The sequence below is a fragment of the Oreochromis niloticus genome, linkage group LG11 (genome assembly GCF_001858045.2).
Source record: "Oreochromis niloticus isolate F11D_XX linkage group LG11, O_niloticus_UMD_NMBU, whole genome shotgun sequence".
NCBI classification, from domain to species: Eukaryota; Metazoa; Chordata; class Actinopteri; order Cichliformes; family Cichlidae; genus Oreochromis; species Oreochromis niloticus.
The window spans coordinates 21059014-21075432 of NC_031976.2; the positions used below are offsets into that span (position 1 = coordinate 21059014).

The following is a 16419-nucleotide window of genomic DNA, read 5'->3' on the forward strand; positions in this document are numbered from 1 at the left end:
TCTTCATTAGCTCCCTGTTAAATCTAGAATTAAATTTGAAACCCTTCTTCTCATATACAAAATCTTGAATAGTCAGGCCTTATCTTAATTACTTCATAATACCTCATTATTATAACAGAGCTCCGTGCTTTCAGACTGGAGACCTACTTTTGGTACCTATAGTTTTCCAAAGTCTCTTCTGAGAAAGCAGTTCCCAGTTCCCAGTGCATTTAGGAGACAGACACTCCTACTTTTAAGATTGGGCTTGAAACTTTGATTTTGGTAATTGATTGATTGATTATAATTATGGTTTGATCGGGCAACCCTGAACCAACCCTTAGTTCTGCTGCAATAGGCTTAAGCTGCTGGGGGGTTTCCCATGATGCACTGAGTGTTTCTTCTTCACTCAGCTGTTTTCACTGCCGTGTGATTGGCTTCTTTCTTTCTAATATTTTATGGTCTTTACCTTACAATGCAAAGTGCCTTTAGGCGACTTTTTGTGAATTGGATTGTATACAAAATCACAAAAATCTGTTGGACATAGGTTTTTGAAATCTTGTATAGAATTTGCAGACAAGTTAATGGGGCAGTCTAAGAAACAATAAGCTGCTGGGTGTGTAGCATTGTAGAAGCACTGGTAAAGTCTAGTTTCGTTTCCACAAATGTGAAACTTAAATGTGCGACTTGCATGCAGAGCCACTGACATCTATCAAAGCAGTTTAGCATTGAGACATTTTTTTCAAAGCCTATTCAAGTTTGTCAAAAATTTTTTAAAAAAGGACTTTAATACCTCGGTGAAGTACAGAACTGTTACTATCCCCAACCGTTTGCACTCACTTGATACTGAAATGCAGAAAAAATTCCCCGTGAACGCGCTTGGCTGTGGTGTGATCAGCTCCATTGTTGTCTTTCTAAAAGCAGGTCATGAAAGATGCTTATCATCAACAACAGAGCAATCTACTGCCAGAAGAAAAAAATCCTGATACGAGCACATGTGCCCACACACATGCACACATGTACGTAGACACGGGCATGCACGTATGTACACACAATTATGCACATGTGTACCCAACAGCCGTACATGCCCACACAAACATGCACACACCGGCACACAACCACCCACACACACCCTTGGAAGAAGCCATTCACACTTCGCCCCCATAGAGTACATGTCAGTCCATCTGGGATCATTAACACTATGTTAATGAATATAGGGCTGGGGCCAGAAGCAAGTGAGGAGAGGAGAGAGGAAAAGATACAGAAACAGACAGAAAGAGACACAGAGAGATAAAGAGGACAGAGGGTGGGAGGATGAATGAGGATAATAGATTCGCTCCAAACCAATGCACTGCTTGAGGTAGTTGAAATTGGAAAAAAAAGCACACACACACACAAGGAGATAGGAAAAGAAAATTATTCAAGGAGGCAACGAGCATGAAGAAAACTGGACAACATCAAGACAGGCAGGGAGAAAGAACTGAAAAAGGGAGAAAAGTGCATAAAAGATGGGAAGGGAAAAGGGTGATGTTTAAAAGCCACGCAGTGTGAAAGACAAGACAAGGCAAAGTATCAAGCAGAGTTGGGTACGTTGTGGCCAAGGGCTGATGAGGGCTCCGTGGAAATAACCGAACAGATGAACAGAAGAAAGGAAAGGAAGGAAAGACAGCAGAGACAACAGATGAGCCGAGAGAACAGGCAGCGAGACAGACAAGGAGATACAGTATAACAAATGATGGCAGAGGCAATGTGAGCTGAGTAGCGTGGTTAAATATTTCACTGGGGCTTGTTTGTGCTTTTGTGTGCTGCTGTGTTTGTGTGTGCGTGGGCATGTGTGTGAGAGTCCCTGGGAGACAGAAAGGAGGACAGAGAGGCAGTGAGAGAGCGAACGAGGGAAGTGTGCCTGTTGACTGGGCGAGTTAATGATTCCTGTGGTCTGAATAGTGAGACAGTGTTAGTCCAGGAGGGAGGGAGGAGGCTCATTTACCCCCTACTGACACACAGAAACACACATATAACATTGTTTCAGTGTGTGTGTGTCCATGGCTTGTTTTGATACCCTGTCAGCTTATGTGCAGCACGTTTGAAACAGCTCAGCCTCCGTGGCTGTTTTCCAGAGTGGTCCGAGCAAAAACGTGTTGCAAATCCGAGTTGTTTCTGCTGCTAATGTCTCGGTGTGTGATACCACAAGAATTAGTTCCCCCCCCCTTCCCCGCTCCCGGGCTAAATCTAGACACATGGAGATCTGCGAAGCAGAAGCGTGCTTCTCAGTGGGTGAATAGAGGACCACCTGTATGCAGATGAATGGGTTTGAATGAGCGCCAGGAGACGTGCCTTTGTGGTGCCAGAGAAGGAGCAGCTTGTCGAAGTGTGCCGCTATGAGCCAGAGGGCCAAGGGTCCGCAGGAGGCCGGGGATAAAGGGACAGAGGGCAGCAGGGTGACGAGCTGTCCATGTGTAGATGAAACAATGCCAAGTGTTAACAAGCCTAAGCTAACGGTAATGACAGAGGTTGGGTGAACAAAAGGCAGCTCTTTGAAATACAATCTGTGATCAGCTAGAGTCAATACACAAATTACACTGATTTGGCTCCTTTAAGCCCCTTTATACCCCTTTCATTATAGCATAATCTTAATCTTCCATGTGACCTTTTTTCCAGTGCTAGCTAAGGCTCTATTTTGTGAGGAAGGTTAAGCAACACTAATGGTACACTAGCAGCAGAGGCTCGAGGGCGCGACGAGCGATGGTGTGATAACATCGGGACAAAAAAGACGAAGGACATGTGATCAAAAGGATAACATCTCGCTTCTCCTAATGAACCAACAAGAGAGATAAAACCAGGGATCAGAGAACTCCTACACATCTTTAAACTCCACAATAAAAACCTGTGCGATTGTGTTTGGACAGATGTGTTGATACTCTATTAAACAACAGCTGCTACGATTGGTCTCCACCATCCCTGTTTTGGTTTTTGTTGTATTCCACTGCGGCTCACGCCCAGTGTTTCCATGCCTCTTTTAAACTGTAACACCTCTTTGTTGTTCTTTCAAAGTTTCACTCCACCTCATTCCAATTTATCCTTGCCTCCTTGTTAAACACTCCTTCTTCACATTTGTGTGTATATGTGTGTATGTGTCTCTAAAGAAACCTCTCCAAATCTTTAAACACAGATCCCTGGCCAGCTCTGATCCCCACCTGGGGGCTGACAGGATGAGAGCAGAGAGGAAGAGGTAGAAGAAAGAAGCAAGACTGAAAATTTAATAGACTGATAGGAATCAGATTTTTTTCCTTTTTTAAAAATAGCTGTCTTCCACATATTCTTCACCCCTCCAATCAAAACATTTATTCTGTCTGGACCGAAACTTCTCTTGTAGCTCTGACAGCATATGTTTTTGTTTTATAGATTTGTTCCCTTACACAGCACTCTGCTGTGTGTTTATCTTCTGTAAAAATGATGATCATATTTTTGATGTGGTTGAAAGAGAGCAAAACTGAAAAAACAGGCATTGCCAGGTACAGGTAGCGCCACTAGCTTCCTGTCTTAATTAAACAGGTTATGCAATTGTAGGATTTCCACAGCGTGCTGAACAACATGTGACAGATACTTTGAGGCCTGGAGACAAGTCCTTGGAATATAAACAAGCTGGTTTATGCTCCCTGAAAGGCTTGTATGGCTGTCAGGTCTTCCCCAACTTCCTTTAATCCACTTTTAGAACTGTCAAATTTTCCATCTTCTGAAACACTTTTTCAGTGAGCTGCTTTTTTCTCTCCTTTTCAGACATCTTCTTATTCTCTGCCTTTCTGTCATTCACAGGAACCCCGGTATTCCCTTTCTGTGTGTGTGTGTGTGTGTGTGTGTGTGTGTGTGTGTGTGTGTGTGTGTGTGTGTGTGTGTGTGTGTCTGTGTGTGTGAGTGTGCACTATGGGAGGATTAAGTCTCACTCTGAGAATCCTGTATCGTTTCTAGTGGTAACAACGCTGTCAAACCGGCCGTAGAGAATGCTCACATCTTTGTGTGTGCTTGTACACCTGTATATATGATGCACGTGCACAGGCACGATGGGAGATCCCAGCCATCTGACTGTTGGCTGCAGCAGCACAGAGGAGGTGTATGTGGGGGTTGTGAAATTCTGAATGTGGGTTTCCGTTTTATTGCGAGGTTGGTTGTGTGTTAGATGAACAGATCATCGGGAGATCCCGAGCATGAGCGCCGGAAGTGTGCTGGAAGTGAAGGACAGTTCAACAGTCACTCCTGGTGCTGTGCATGAGAGAGAACTGGAGAGTGTTGTTGGTAGTCTGATAGACCATAGACATTTATGGAGCTGGAGCAATATTTATCATCCCACAGAAGAAAAATATACACAAAAGACTGCAGAAATGTCTCTGTTTGCATTAGAACAAATTACCAAAAAGTTTGATTTTTGTTAAAACTGACCCAGTTTTTTTTTAATTCTTCATCGCTTACTCTCTTTACCCTTATTTTGGGGGGAGGCATTATGGAAAAGCACCGTGAGCTATGATTAACCCCCACCGCCTGCAGGATATACAGTGTGTGTCTGTGTTTGTGATCCAGGACGTGTGTATGCCTGCCCAGCTAAGCCTAGGGACAGTCAGGCATATAAAACACACACACACACACACACACACACACACACACACACTGCCTCCTGCCTTTTCCCTGAAGTCTTGGGCCTCTGAAGCAGCTAACCCAGGCTGCGCTCCATGCCTGCTCGAGGGAAGCCCTCTCCTGCTGAGGCCCCAATCCCGTCGACACCCCACGATCTGGACTTTATCCATTCCATCTGTGAGCTTGTTTTCTAAAGTTACCTGTCTAGGACCACAGCTATAAGCAGACACCACAAGATTAGACTTACTGATAAGATTGTAGTAATTCTTTACTATCTGACAAAACGTGCCTAGACAGCAATACCCTTAAAGACCCCGTGCATCTTTCTGCAGAACATTCTCGAGCGATCAAAGGACAAGTAGTAAAACAATCAGATCCAAATGATGTTTAATACACAATATTTAGTTCTTTTGTGTTGAAGCAACCTTTGTGCATCTGCATGCTTACAGCTCAGTGAACAAGCTGGTTTACAGTGCATAATAACAAACCAGCAACTACAGACGTCACAAAGTGAAGCAACACTGCCGAAGAGTGACACATAGCAGTGTTACAAAAGAACAACAACTTAAAAAAAACAAAACAACAGTTGCTGAAATCTGTATGAATCTCCTTCAAGTCTTAGATTAATTTTAAGTGATAGGAAATAAAAAAAAAGTATAGTACTTGTGATCTAGTGGTACTTATTGATTATTTCTACAACTACTTGTAAGAAGGAAATTCTGTCCACTTTTACCACTAAAGTTTCCGTAGAGCTGGTTACTAGTTATTTCTCAGATTACTGTTTCATATACAGGACAAATGTTAAGTTTAGGCATGATTATGCGTTAATCCAAATCCATGTGTTTTTTAAAACAAATTACTTAAAACAAATTAAAACGAGTGCTAAGATAAAATATTGCTTACATGATAATGTAGAGGTAATTATGATCTGCCAACACTTCAAACATCTACCATATTTTCTTAAACAAAGCAAAAACAATTTTTATATTTACTTTCGTTTCTATAAAGTTATCAGTTTACTACGAGTAGAGCCGGGCTGTTGTTTTGTGAGCAGCTGGAGGGCACGTCTCCAGTGGGGCGGGGACTTCACTGGTGACATCTAGATGGGGTGGAGCTTCTGCAATACAAAACAGACAAGTTGCGCTCCTGTGATACAGTCAAGACTTACAACAGCGTGTAGTGAGAAGCGTTACTTTGCACTACTTACTACACACAGCGCGTAAAATCCTCAATTGGTTTCCGTGCGCGCATTTACGCGCATTAACATCTTCCATAAGTGAAGCCCTGTAAACGTCAGTTACCGCTTTAAAGGTGTTCATTGTTCCTTTCGGAGAAGAGAAGCTATGGATGTGGTGTGTCTGCTGTGTTTGGTGCTGACCATCGGTTCTTGGTTTGCCTCCGCCGAAAGACACAGCGTCTACTGGAACAGCTCGAACGCAAAGTAAGTGCTGATCTGTGCTTTGGTGTGGTGTTATAGGGGATGTTCAGTGCAGCATGACAAGCCGAGTGAGTGGTGTACTGGGTCAATCATACTGTCTGGTGTTTCCCAGTTTGTCCAGAGGGGAATAACGGTAACATCCTACTTTCTTAAGTTTGACACATGTAAAGTCTTATCCTACATACGCGCATCCGCGGACTGCTCAAGCTTCTTGCTTTCTTCATATGCCAATTAAAGATCTCTGTGACTTTATAGCAGTGTCTTTAGAGTGCTATATCACCCAGCAGCAGATGGATGTAAAAGCAGAAGATTGTGAGCAAGTGCCTGGACAGATTCGTCACTATATTTAACCGCAACACATAGACACAGACATACTCTAATAGTAAAAAATAGACCGACAAGTATGAACTTGGCCAGTGCTGTCTGCGGGGTTTGCACCTGTGTGCACTGTGCGTGTCATGGAAAGATGACTCTATTAAGCAATAAAAACGAGTTAATTCCCTAATATATTTACAAAGATACGGCATCAGGCAATTTAAAGAGGTTTTTCACTGGAGAGGAGAGATAGTGAGTCACACAGAGAGGGGCGCATATTGCTGATTAGTTTGTTTTGAGGTCAGAAATGTAATGCTATCCGACCACTCAGCGGGATCGATCGGGCCTGACATATCGCAGCGCGATTTATTGAGCTTTTAGCGTGGAGCGGGTGATCCCGACGTTTGAAAGACGGTATTATTTTAAAACCGAGCTGAAACAGAAGGACGCTCTGCGAGGTTCTGCTGCCGAGATAGGTCGATTAAAATCCACCACAGAGAAGAAACAAGGGCAAAAGCCATTATGGCTTTTTAGTCTGATTAGCTTACATTTCTAATTGCCCTTTAACATTGTTAATAGACACGGGGCTAAAAAGAGCCCTGCAGCATGGAAAACAATTGTCCTGATAATTGGATAAGAAGTCTAATGGAAAAGTCCTGTCGTCATGAGTTAGTCCGTGCGTGAGTCAACAGACCAGGTTTGACCCACCTGAGTTATACACCTGAGTCACTACAAACCAGGGAGGGAGTCTGGTTCAGGTGGGACAGGAGGTAAAGGTAACTTCACAGAAGGAAACTTGTAACCAGAGTCTTCCAGTCAGTTCCACATAAAGGACAGAAACTGGATCTCGGAGGCTTACTTCAAATAAGAAAGGCTGGAGGGGGAAAGGAGGCACGGAGAGAGAGAGAGCAAGAGAGATTAGGGTGGTCTAATACAAAGTCAGATCTTATGTCTGCTGTTTTTAATCCAACTCTGCACTATTTTTGCTCCAGAACGGGAGTTGCATAACTAGAAGAAAAATCACAATATAACACTAATCCCAAATGTGCCACATTGCTAAACATAGACTCTGACAAAGACAGACAAACGGGCAGAGATAAGCTTCATAGAACAGTTAATGGATCAGAGACACTTGTGGATATATTCTGCTTCTACTCTGGCACACTTTCGCTTGCTTATTGTCTGTCTCTAAAACACATTTTCACAGGGAGAGGAACTAAACTCCCATCCCACTTATTTTTATTTTTCTCACATTTTACAGTCTGATCTCTATTAGCCCCTCAGTCCATCACCCCCCCGACTCTACATCACCATCCCCCAGTTCACTCTCACTCCTCCTCCTTCTCTTCGCTCTTCCATCGTCTCGCAGTCCTGTGATTTCCTGCCCGACTAAAAGCCCACCTGCCTACAACTGTCCCCAGTGATCTATCAGTCACCTGTTCAGAGGATTAAGTAGATCCATCAGCAACCTTTGGTGGAAGTGGGCCGTGGATAATTGATGCTAATTGATTCTTGGTAGGATTGTGAGCAGCAGTGATCTGTCTTAGGTGGAGGACAGTGACCAGATGGCAGTAGCCTGCCCACTCCTGTAGAGATACGAAGAAACCGGTAACAGCTTAGGTGTGCGTGTTTGCCTCTTAATACAATCTGTATGTGTACTCATGTGTAAGCGTGACTTAATGATTATTGCTTAATCCTTCACTTCAAGTCTTTTTAGGGACTTGATCCAGTGTTTTTGTTTGTGTATCGTTTTCTTACACGACAGGTGGCGAGGCATGTTTGTCACAGTCTGGTCTGGTCTTGTTTTTACGCTACGTGTCTCTACCTGTGTCAGCTTTATTAGTGTGTGTGTGTGAGAGGGAGAGATTTAACTTCCTGGCTTTTAACAGGAAGCAATTATATTTTTGTTGTGAACTGAGAGTTCACGGATTGTTTTTGGATCTTCGGAGTTCATGTGTCTCGGCGTCAGAGCAAAACAGGGAGTTACCGGTTACCGTAAGCAGCCTCACCGAGACGTGATGAATGTGTGACTCACACTTCCACACACTGGGGGGCATAAGGGGGACGACTTCGCTGTTAATATTAGCCACAGCCAGCATTCCACCCCGCTGTTACTATACTCAACTCTGTCAGCTGTGCATGAGTGTGTGTGTGTGTGTGTGTGTGTGTTTCTCTGCCTTGTACCTGTCTGTTCCCCTTCTCCATCTTTCCACTCCTACTCCTCTCTTTTAACAGTTGGGTCTTCTCCCAGACTGGCCGCTAGCCTCAAGCCCTCCTTTTCTCTCTACTTACTGATTCAAGCACATTCAAGATCGCCTGGTTTTTAAATCCAAATATGGATGATACCGACACACTACTCCACTGCATCCTTTTAATCTTTCATATCTGAGTTGTTTGGCTGCCTTCATCCATCTCCAGTGGCCTGGGTTTGCGTCCCATGCCTCTGCTATCTGCGCAAATATCTTTATCAGGAGTTTGGTGTAATGTAATATTCTGTTTATCTCAGCCTGTGTCTGGCTCAGCCTGCCTTCACTGTTATTGATGCAGCCAGGCCTGCCTGTACATGTACATGTTCCCTGCAGTTTTAGGTGAACGGGGTCAATGTACTCCCACCTCCTTTTAAATCCCAACTATTACACACTTCGCCCCCCCCTCCTCTCATCACCCTCCTCCCTCTCTTTCTCTCTCTGTGTTTCTATTTTTACTCATTATTCATCCCTTCACAGCCCATATCGTGTCTGGTTGTTGGACTGTAATCTCACCAGAATGGGAACACACACATACGCACACACACTAACATCGAGTACAGACAGCTTGTAATCTGACCATCTGACCCAAAACACCCGACACAAAACCATCATCCTGGAATATTCATTCCATGTATATGCCCCTGGGATCCTGTGATGTAACTCTTCTCTGTTTTTCTGTGTTTGTGTTTGTGTGTGGATTACTGGGTAATTGTTAGAATGTATGTAAATTACTTAAAACCTTTATTTGTCACATTGCATCATTCCCACAATAATCTCCCAGATGGGATCCATCAGAACAATCAATTTCCAGCAGTATCTCAGTTTAGCTTTATATGATTCTTGCCCCATCATTATCAGGAGGCTTTGTGCCTATTCCCTGCTGATATAACTGTCCTCTTACCTAACGTGCTTATAAATGTTCTCGCATATCTTCACACATGATAGCACTGAAGCACCTGGGGTTATTTAGTTGCCATAGTTTACAACAACAGTGTATATTGTTTTTTAGGTTTGTTTTTGGGGTTTTTTTGCATCACGTCTGCAGACTCATCTGTTTTACTCTCTGCTCTTCCTCTCTGCTCCTTATCTGTAGTCCAGATTTCCTTCCCCCCCTCCCCTTTCTCTACCAGTCCCCCCTCATTCTCACAGACCTTCCTCTGTTTTTGCCCCAGTAGTTTTCCATCAGAGGAGAACGAAGCACCTATCAGCTCCCGTTCTGCTAACATTAGAGAGGCCTGTTTTCGCCCGGTGTTATCGTCCTAAGCATGAGCAAGCATGCGTATGTGTACACTGCTCATTCATAGAATTTCAGGCATACCGTGACCAGTGCTGCCCACTTGAAGCTCACTAGCGCCCCCCCCCAAGGCTGACTTACCAGCAGATATACTTCAGCTCATGTTCTTGCAGATAGTTTATTTTGCATCAGTTAATTCAAAACTTATTTCATTTTTTTTTAAATTAAAAAAAGTTAAATGTTTGATGTAAATTCTTAGAAGTTAGTGAACTTGTGCCCTCTCTCCCTCAGCTAAACGGGCCAACAGATTAACTCTACATGACCTCCAGCATATTAAACCAAGCATGATACCATTTGGCCTCTTTCTATTCATCACAGACAGAATAGGAGGCTACCAAAAAGGAGGGGACCGGTGAAAAGAAAAAAAGGAGGCGGGGTAGAGGCCTGGGCGCAGGGTGAGAGAAGGGTGAAAGGGATTTGTGTTGAGAAATTAGCCTGGATGAAGAGCTCTGGTATATTATGTCAGCATTAAGAGACACGACAAATAGACGATGGAGGGTGGGGTGTGGGGGCTAAATTTGCAAGAATAAAAGAGAGGCAGACGGAGGGAGGAGAGGCCGGACAGTGATGGATGAAGGGAGGGAAGAAGTTTAGAAGTGAATAAGTGAGAAAGGCCATTGTTGACAGTTTTAAAGGCTCTCATCCTGCAAAGGGATTGCTTCATATATGAACACACGTTTCTTGAAACTGCTTAAAATTTAATCATTTTATGGACATCAGGTTGTATTTGCACATAGCGGAGAAAGAAATCCCCCATGTTTTTTGTTTTTATTGCAATACAACGAGATATAGAAAGAAGGGAGTAGATTACACGGGAAGCCGCAGTAATATAGGAAGACTTTTCATTTTATATTAGATTGGCTCTAATGGAGCAGCCCACTAGTGAGCAGCTAAACCCATTAGAACCACTGACAGCTCCTCACACCCGTGTGAAAGGAGGTGTGAATCTGTCATACCACAGCAAATTAATCGGGTATTAAGTGTACACCTCAAAGTAAAAGTGTGTAAGAGTGGGGCTGGAAATTTGATGAGCGCGCCTTGTGAGAACACCGTAAACCATCCGAACTGCAGCCCCCACCCCCCTCGCCCCCTCTGCTGTGACATTCCTGTGTGTGTGTATGCTTACTACTGATTACCTGAGGAGCAAATGGAAGAAGAGGGGGGAGTGGTGCGTGTGTTTGATGTTTCAGACGTGCTGACTCTCTCCGTGACTCTGTTTTTGTGTGTGTGAAACATATATCTTCGGTGCTGACTCGGATGCTAGTGCGGGTGAGAAGTGGCGACCCTGAACTGTAACCCTTTGACCTGGCTGCCAGTTCGTGACTTTCCCCAGACGGACAGTGAAAGACAGACTCCTTGTGTCAGTAGTTTGAGCGAGCCCAGAGCGAGCTCAGGGGGACAAATGGTGGGAAGGGCTGTGGAAGGGAGACAGGAAAGGGGGGGGTGGCGAGGAGGGGGGAAAAAGAGCCAACAGCAGAGCAAAGACAATTGCAAAACTTCAAAGCTTTAGTGAGTAGAAGTGTTGCAAAAGTCACCTGCAGTAATGAGCAGTAATAACTATTCTGTTTTGTACCTTCACGACACATGCACCGCAATCTGAGTAGCTTTGAATTGAGGAATGACCTCCAGAAAAGGGAGACTAGAGCCACCTTCAACCTTTGCTGTTTACACATACCTCAGTCTCATGCAAGAAAACACACACACACACACACACACACACACACACACACACACACGCAAGAGGCTCCAACAGACCTTGATAAACAGATGTGCTCATAAGCCCGGGGCATGAGACGCCCTGGATAAGGGGTCTTCAGAGAATCCCTCTCCCTTGAAAACACAGACACACAAAGCAATACGCAAGAAGAAGAAGATGCAATGTGGAAAGTAGGTTTGCGACAGCTCACACACCTGGCTCTCCGTCTCATAGAGGACATAGTTATCACATTAACGCAACTCTCACTCTCCCGAGAACTGCCAGTCAGAGGCTAGTGTAGACGCAGGGAGATGCTAGAGTGCAGAGCTTTGATGAATGAAGACGTAAAGAGGATGGAGGAGTTGAAGACAGAGCGAATTCAGTGGGCATGAATAGGTGGAGATATAAAGAAAAAAAAACATTAATTGAAATTAAAATAATATGGAAGTGTTGGAAGGTTTTATTAAACCATCAAAATCAGCCACTGGGACACACATTAGACACGTAAACAGCAGCCAGGGTAGTGAAAGCTCCATAGGGGTTAAGGTAGAAGGGGTTGAAGGGGCCCTGTAGCCTTGTGGCATTCTGTCTTTGGGGAGGGAAAGGGTATAATTACATCCCATTCATTCCTCCTCCCCTCCTTTTCAGGAGAACACATTGGCCCCAGACCCCTAACAGCTTTTAATTAGCCAGACCAATGGTGGCGAGGAGGAGGGGAAATGAGGAGGTGAAGAGAAGAATAAAAGAAGAGTTTTCTTAAAAGCATGAGCCGTGAATGAAATTAGCAACAAAATCTATCTGTTTTGTTGGCTTTTGACAAACCCGTTTTCACGTGGAGGTCGGCCAGACCGCTAACAAGGACACACTGTGGGAAAAAGGTGTATCCTATACAATTTAAAACTACTCGTTACTTCAGAGGGAACCACTAGAGACCTCCAAACATCTTGTTCTACCCAACCCTGTTATTACTGGTTTGACTGAAGAAAACAGTAGAGAGGAGCAACATGAGAGGCACGGCTTATTTGGCTAATTAGGCTGCTACAGATGTGTCTTTTCATTTCAGTAAAGCACTTGCCCTTGTAGACCCAAGACACACACACAGTCACAGATAAACACGCAAATAAAGGCGTACACACCTGCACAGAAGTGTACACACTTACAAAGGGCCTTTTCAGAGAGAAAGCTCAGGGCAGTGATCAGCTTATTAGCCCTGGAAAACAAGTATAGAGCTGTGCTCAGCTAACAAAGCATGTTTTGACAGGTAGGTTAGCACTAACCCTTACACACACGCACAAAATGCACACAAACAGCTACGCACACACAGAAGCAGGAAGAAGGGGTTAGAGGCCCTCATTTTGGAGCCAGGGTGTCTGTGACTTGGCCAGGGGTGTCCTGACGGGAGCCACAACAACGGGAGGGGAAGAAGGGGGAGGGTCTCAGAGGCACGGCGTCTCGCTTTGATGACAGGACACGCACATAAACAGGGGTTGTTTTCTTGTCACTCTCACTCCGTGCAACATGTGAGACACAAGCGTCCACAAGCAGTTGCTCAATTTAAGCACAGATTGAATTTGCGGATTAGAGCTTTTATCCCTGAGGATGTCATGGAAGTAATGCGCAAATATCAGTCTTTCTTCACCTCCTGGTTGATAGCGAGATTAGCGCACAGGCCAGCTGCACTTCGCACGCATGATGAAACTGAAAGGTTGGGCTTCATTAAAATCTCTTTCCCCTTTGCGCCGATAAATCTGGTCCTAATGGATTAGTAGCTTATTTTTGTAACAAATCGTAAGAGTTTTACTACAGTGAAGCTTTTTTTTCTATATCCTCGCTGAACATTGTCATCACTTAATGTGCAGTGAGACTTTACAGGAAATATACTTATTTTTCTACCTCCTCTCCATACTTCATTAGGACACCCGGGGCGAAACAAGCATAGGAAGTGAGCACAAAAAGGAGCCGGGGAGGCTTAAAAGAAGCCATAAAACTAAATGAAGGGTAAAGATGAAAAGGGAAAGAAAAAGAGAGTGAGATAGTCTGGCTCTCCACCTAGTCTCTGTGTGTCTTTGAGGAAATCAGAGAAAAAGGAGATAGAGATAGAGGCAGCAAATTAGCCAGAAAAGTCACAACAGGAGCTCCGCCACAGATGGACAAACATTCAGGTGAAGAAATTAATGAGACAGAAACCAGAGAAGAGCTTAAAAACACTTGACAGAAAGACTCAGTGAGCTGTACCAAGAGGAAAGTGGACCGAAAGAGAAAGTGGGAAGAAAAAAACCCCCCAAAAAGATTGTTGGGGCTGAGCTGTCATTTGTAATTTAGTTTCAAGCAGATGAGAAGTACATCTCACCCAAAGGGAAGAGAAAGGGAAAGGTGTGCGAGTGTGTGGGATGGCGGGATGGGCTGTGTACGATTCTGGGTGTGTTTTCTCGCCCCAAAACAAATTGAACAAGTCCAGCCTGATCAGCCTCTTTCTAATTCTGTTGCTCAGACAGGTTTGCACAAGCACGCAGAAAAACACATCCTCACACGGCATCACCCAGCTTTACCTGTCTGTTTATTTGTGTTATTCATGTCTCTAAGACTCTTTTCAGTTGGCGCACGTGTCTGTGTTTAACTAGTCCTCATCAATATCCTGAACACATCCAGCTCATTATCTGCTCTGCTGGGTGTGTGTCGAAAACAACAGATGAGATCCGCCTCTGTTACTCATTTTGGAAAACTGGGTGACGACATTTGTCAGTAACCTCGTGTCTCTTTCTGTCTCCCCTGCAGCTTTCAGTGGGATGAGTATACGGTGGAAGTGCGCATCAATGACTATCTGGACATCATCTGCCCTCACTACACCCACGGCGAGGTGCCGTCGCATGCGGCTGAGCGTTACGTGCTGTACATGGTGGAGAGAGAGGACTACGAGGTGTGCAAGCCTCACTCCTTCGATCAGCTCCGCTGGGAGTGCTCGCGGCCCTTCGCTCCTCATGCTCCTGAAAAATTCTCGGAGAAGTTTCAACGCTTCACCCCCTTCACCCTGGGAAAGGAGTTCCGGCAGGGAGAGAGCTATTATTATATCTGTAAGTATCTTTAGTGAGAATGATATTTCTGCTCAGTCTTCTGTGGTTAGAGGAAGGTTCCTTGTGTTAAACATTTCCCTCTGTCTCACTTTTTCAGCAAAGCCAATGCATCACCATGGGAAGGACTGTCTGCGTCTGAGAGTGGATGTAGTTGGACATAAAGGCTCTGGAAAGAATCACTATGACAAATCCAAAGCACATGAAACAGAAAAAATCTTGGAAGGAGGAGTTCACAACCCCTCTAACCATCTCCCAGCAGGTGAGCATTCTTTAAAAAATAGATTCCAGACATAGAAAATAATCACAGCGGTGCTGTGACTAAGACCAGCTCAGCTGGGTGTGTTTACCATTCCTGATTGATGAAATCCTGTCCTAACGGTCCCTCCCATCTCTTCTCTCAGATGACCCTGCTGCGATGGAGCCAAATGTCCAGAGGAGTATCGGCAACTCTGCAGCACAGCTGGTCTCTCGTTCACTTCTTTTTGCCCTGACCCCAGTCTTATTAGCCCTGATGCTACACTAAAGGCAGTGAAGACTCCACAACAGAGACAATACTAACCCGATGCTGGTCATCGGGACGTGAACGATCAGAGATTCTTTTTATACAGACTTTTTTTATACGAGCATGGACAGTGTGTGTTGTTCAGCGTGCGCTTGATGTGGTTTTTGTGTGTGTGAATGTGGAGCGTGGATCGCTCCAAAATAAAAAAGAGGACCTCAGAGACTTTTTTTTACTTTATTTTGAGGATTGAAATTCTCATTTATGACCATTTAAGCTGAATATTTTTCTTTTTTCATTATTAACAAAGTCGCAAACAGACAAACAGTCCAAACGCTTTGTTATAAATCGACGGCAGCAAGATTACATTATCCTCACTGTCACGTGTCATCACATTTTCATAGCACTGGTACAGCTGTGCGTTTCATTAGTGAACTCTCTTCTTCTTCCTCTACATGTAGAGAAACTATTGATATTGTGTATTGTTGTCGGCAGCTGCCACAATATGTAGGATAATGTAGGATATTTGTCATGTTGTGTTGCACTCAACTCCTCGTTATAATGCTCCACATTTCTAAAGTTATCTGACATGTTATCAGTTGTAACGCAACCTGAGAAAACAAATGCTCTAACAGTGCAGCAGTGGTTCTCGCCCCGATTTCTGGCTTTTAGTGATGTCTATTGGTGCTCATGCTGATGAAATCTTTTCATGTAACCACGATTAAAAATGTATTCCAAGAACTTAAAGATATGCATATATTAAAAAAAAAGATGCAGTGATATTTATGTTTTTGTTAAGTCCTCATCTGTCAATTACACAGTTTCATGCGATGTTGTGAGCCACTGAACAAAGCAAAGATTACAAACTCAGCATCTTCGGCACTTATTCACTCATTTCTACTGTTTCGACTGTATCATGGTACACTGGCTGATGTTTGCAGATGTCGTCCCACTTGCACTTCCTGAAACCTCAAACTGAAGGTATCTCCCAGAATACATTTTTTTGTCTTTTTTTTTGCTTGTGTCATTTTGTAAATGTTTATATGTACATTTGTACATAGAGAAAACTATATGAAACTGTTTTAAGATGTGAAAAATCTTTAGTGAAATAAAAATGTGATGTAATCCAAAAAAAACCCCCAAATCTGTCTGTTTTTTATCATAACTTATTTTGGATCTTGATAACCCGCTGAGATCATCGAGATTTGGATGGATGACACAATATTTTGGCAGAGCCATCTATCCTCTGTCCGTC

General features: G+C 43.9%; 1 protein-coding gene across 1 annotated transcript; it reads left to right on the forward strand.

The window, feature by feature from the left end:
• The first annotated feature begins 5744 nt into the window (after positions 1 to 5744).
• On the forward strand, positions 5745 to 15911 carry efna1b (ephrin-A1b). Its single transcript, XM_003450973.5, has 4 exons — positions 5745 to 6043; positions 14370 to 14665; positions 14763 to 14924; positions 15067 to 15911. Exons 1-4 carry the CDS (start codon positions 5946 to 5948, stop codon positions 15186 to 15188), a joined length of 678 nt encoding a protein of 225 aa, XP_003451021.1. The 5' UTR covers positions 5745 to 5945; the 3' UTR covers positions 15189 to 15911.
• The last annotated feature ends 508 nt before the right edge of the window (positions 15912 to 16419 follow it).

Excerpts from the sequence above, each read along its gene's own strand:
- efna1b (XM_003450973.5), top strand. The coding sequence starts at position 5,946 with ATGGATGTGGTGTGTCTGCTGTGTTTGGTGCTGACCATCGGTTCTTGG. Across the intron at positions 14,666-14,762 it reads AGAGAGCTATTATTATATCT|CAAAGCCAATGCATCACCAT; the intron begins GTAAGTATCTTT and ends TCACTTTTTCAG. Across the intron at positions 14,925-15,066 it reads CTCTAACCATCTCCCAGCAG|ATGACCCTGCTGCGATGGAG; the intron begins GTGAGCATTCTT and ends CTCTTCTCTCAG.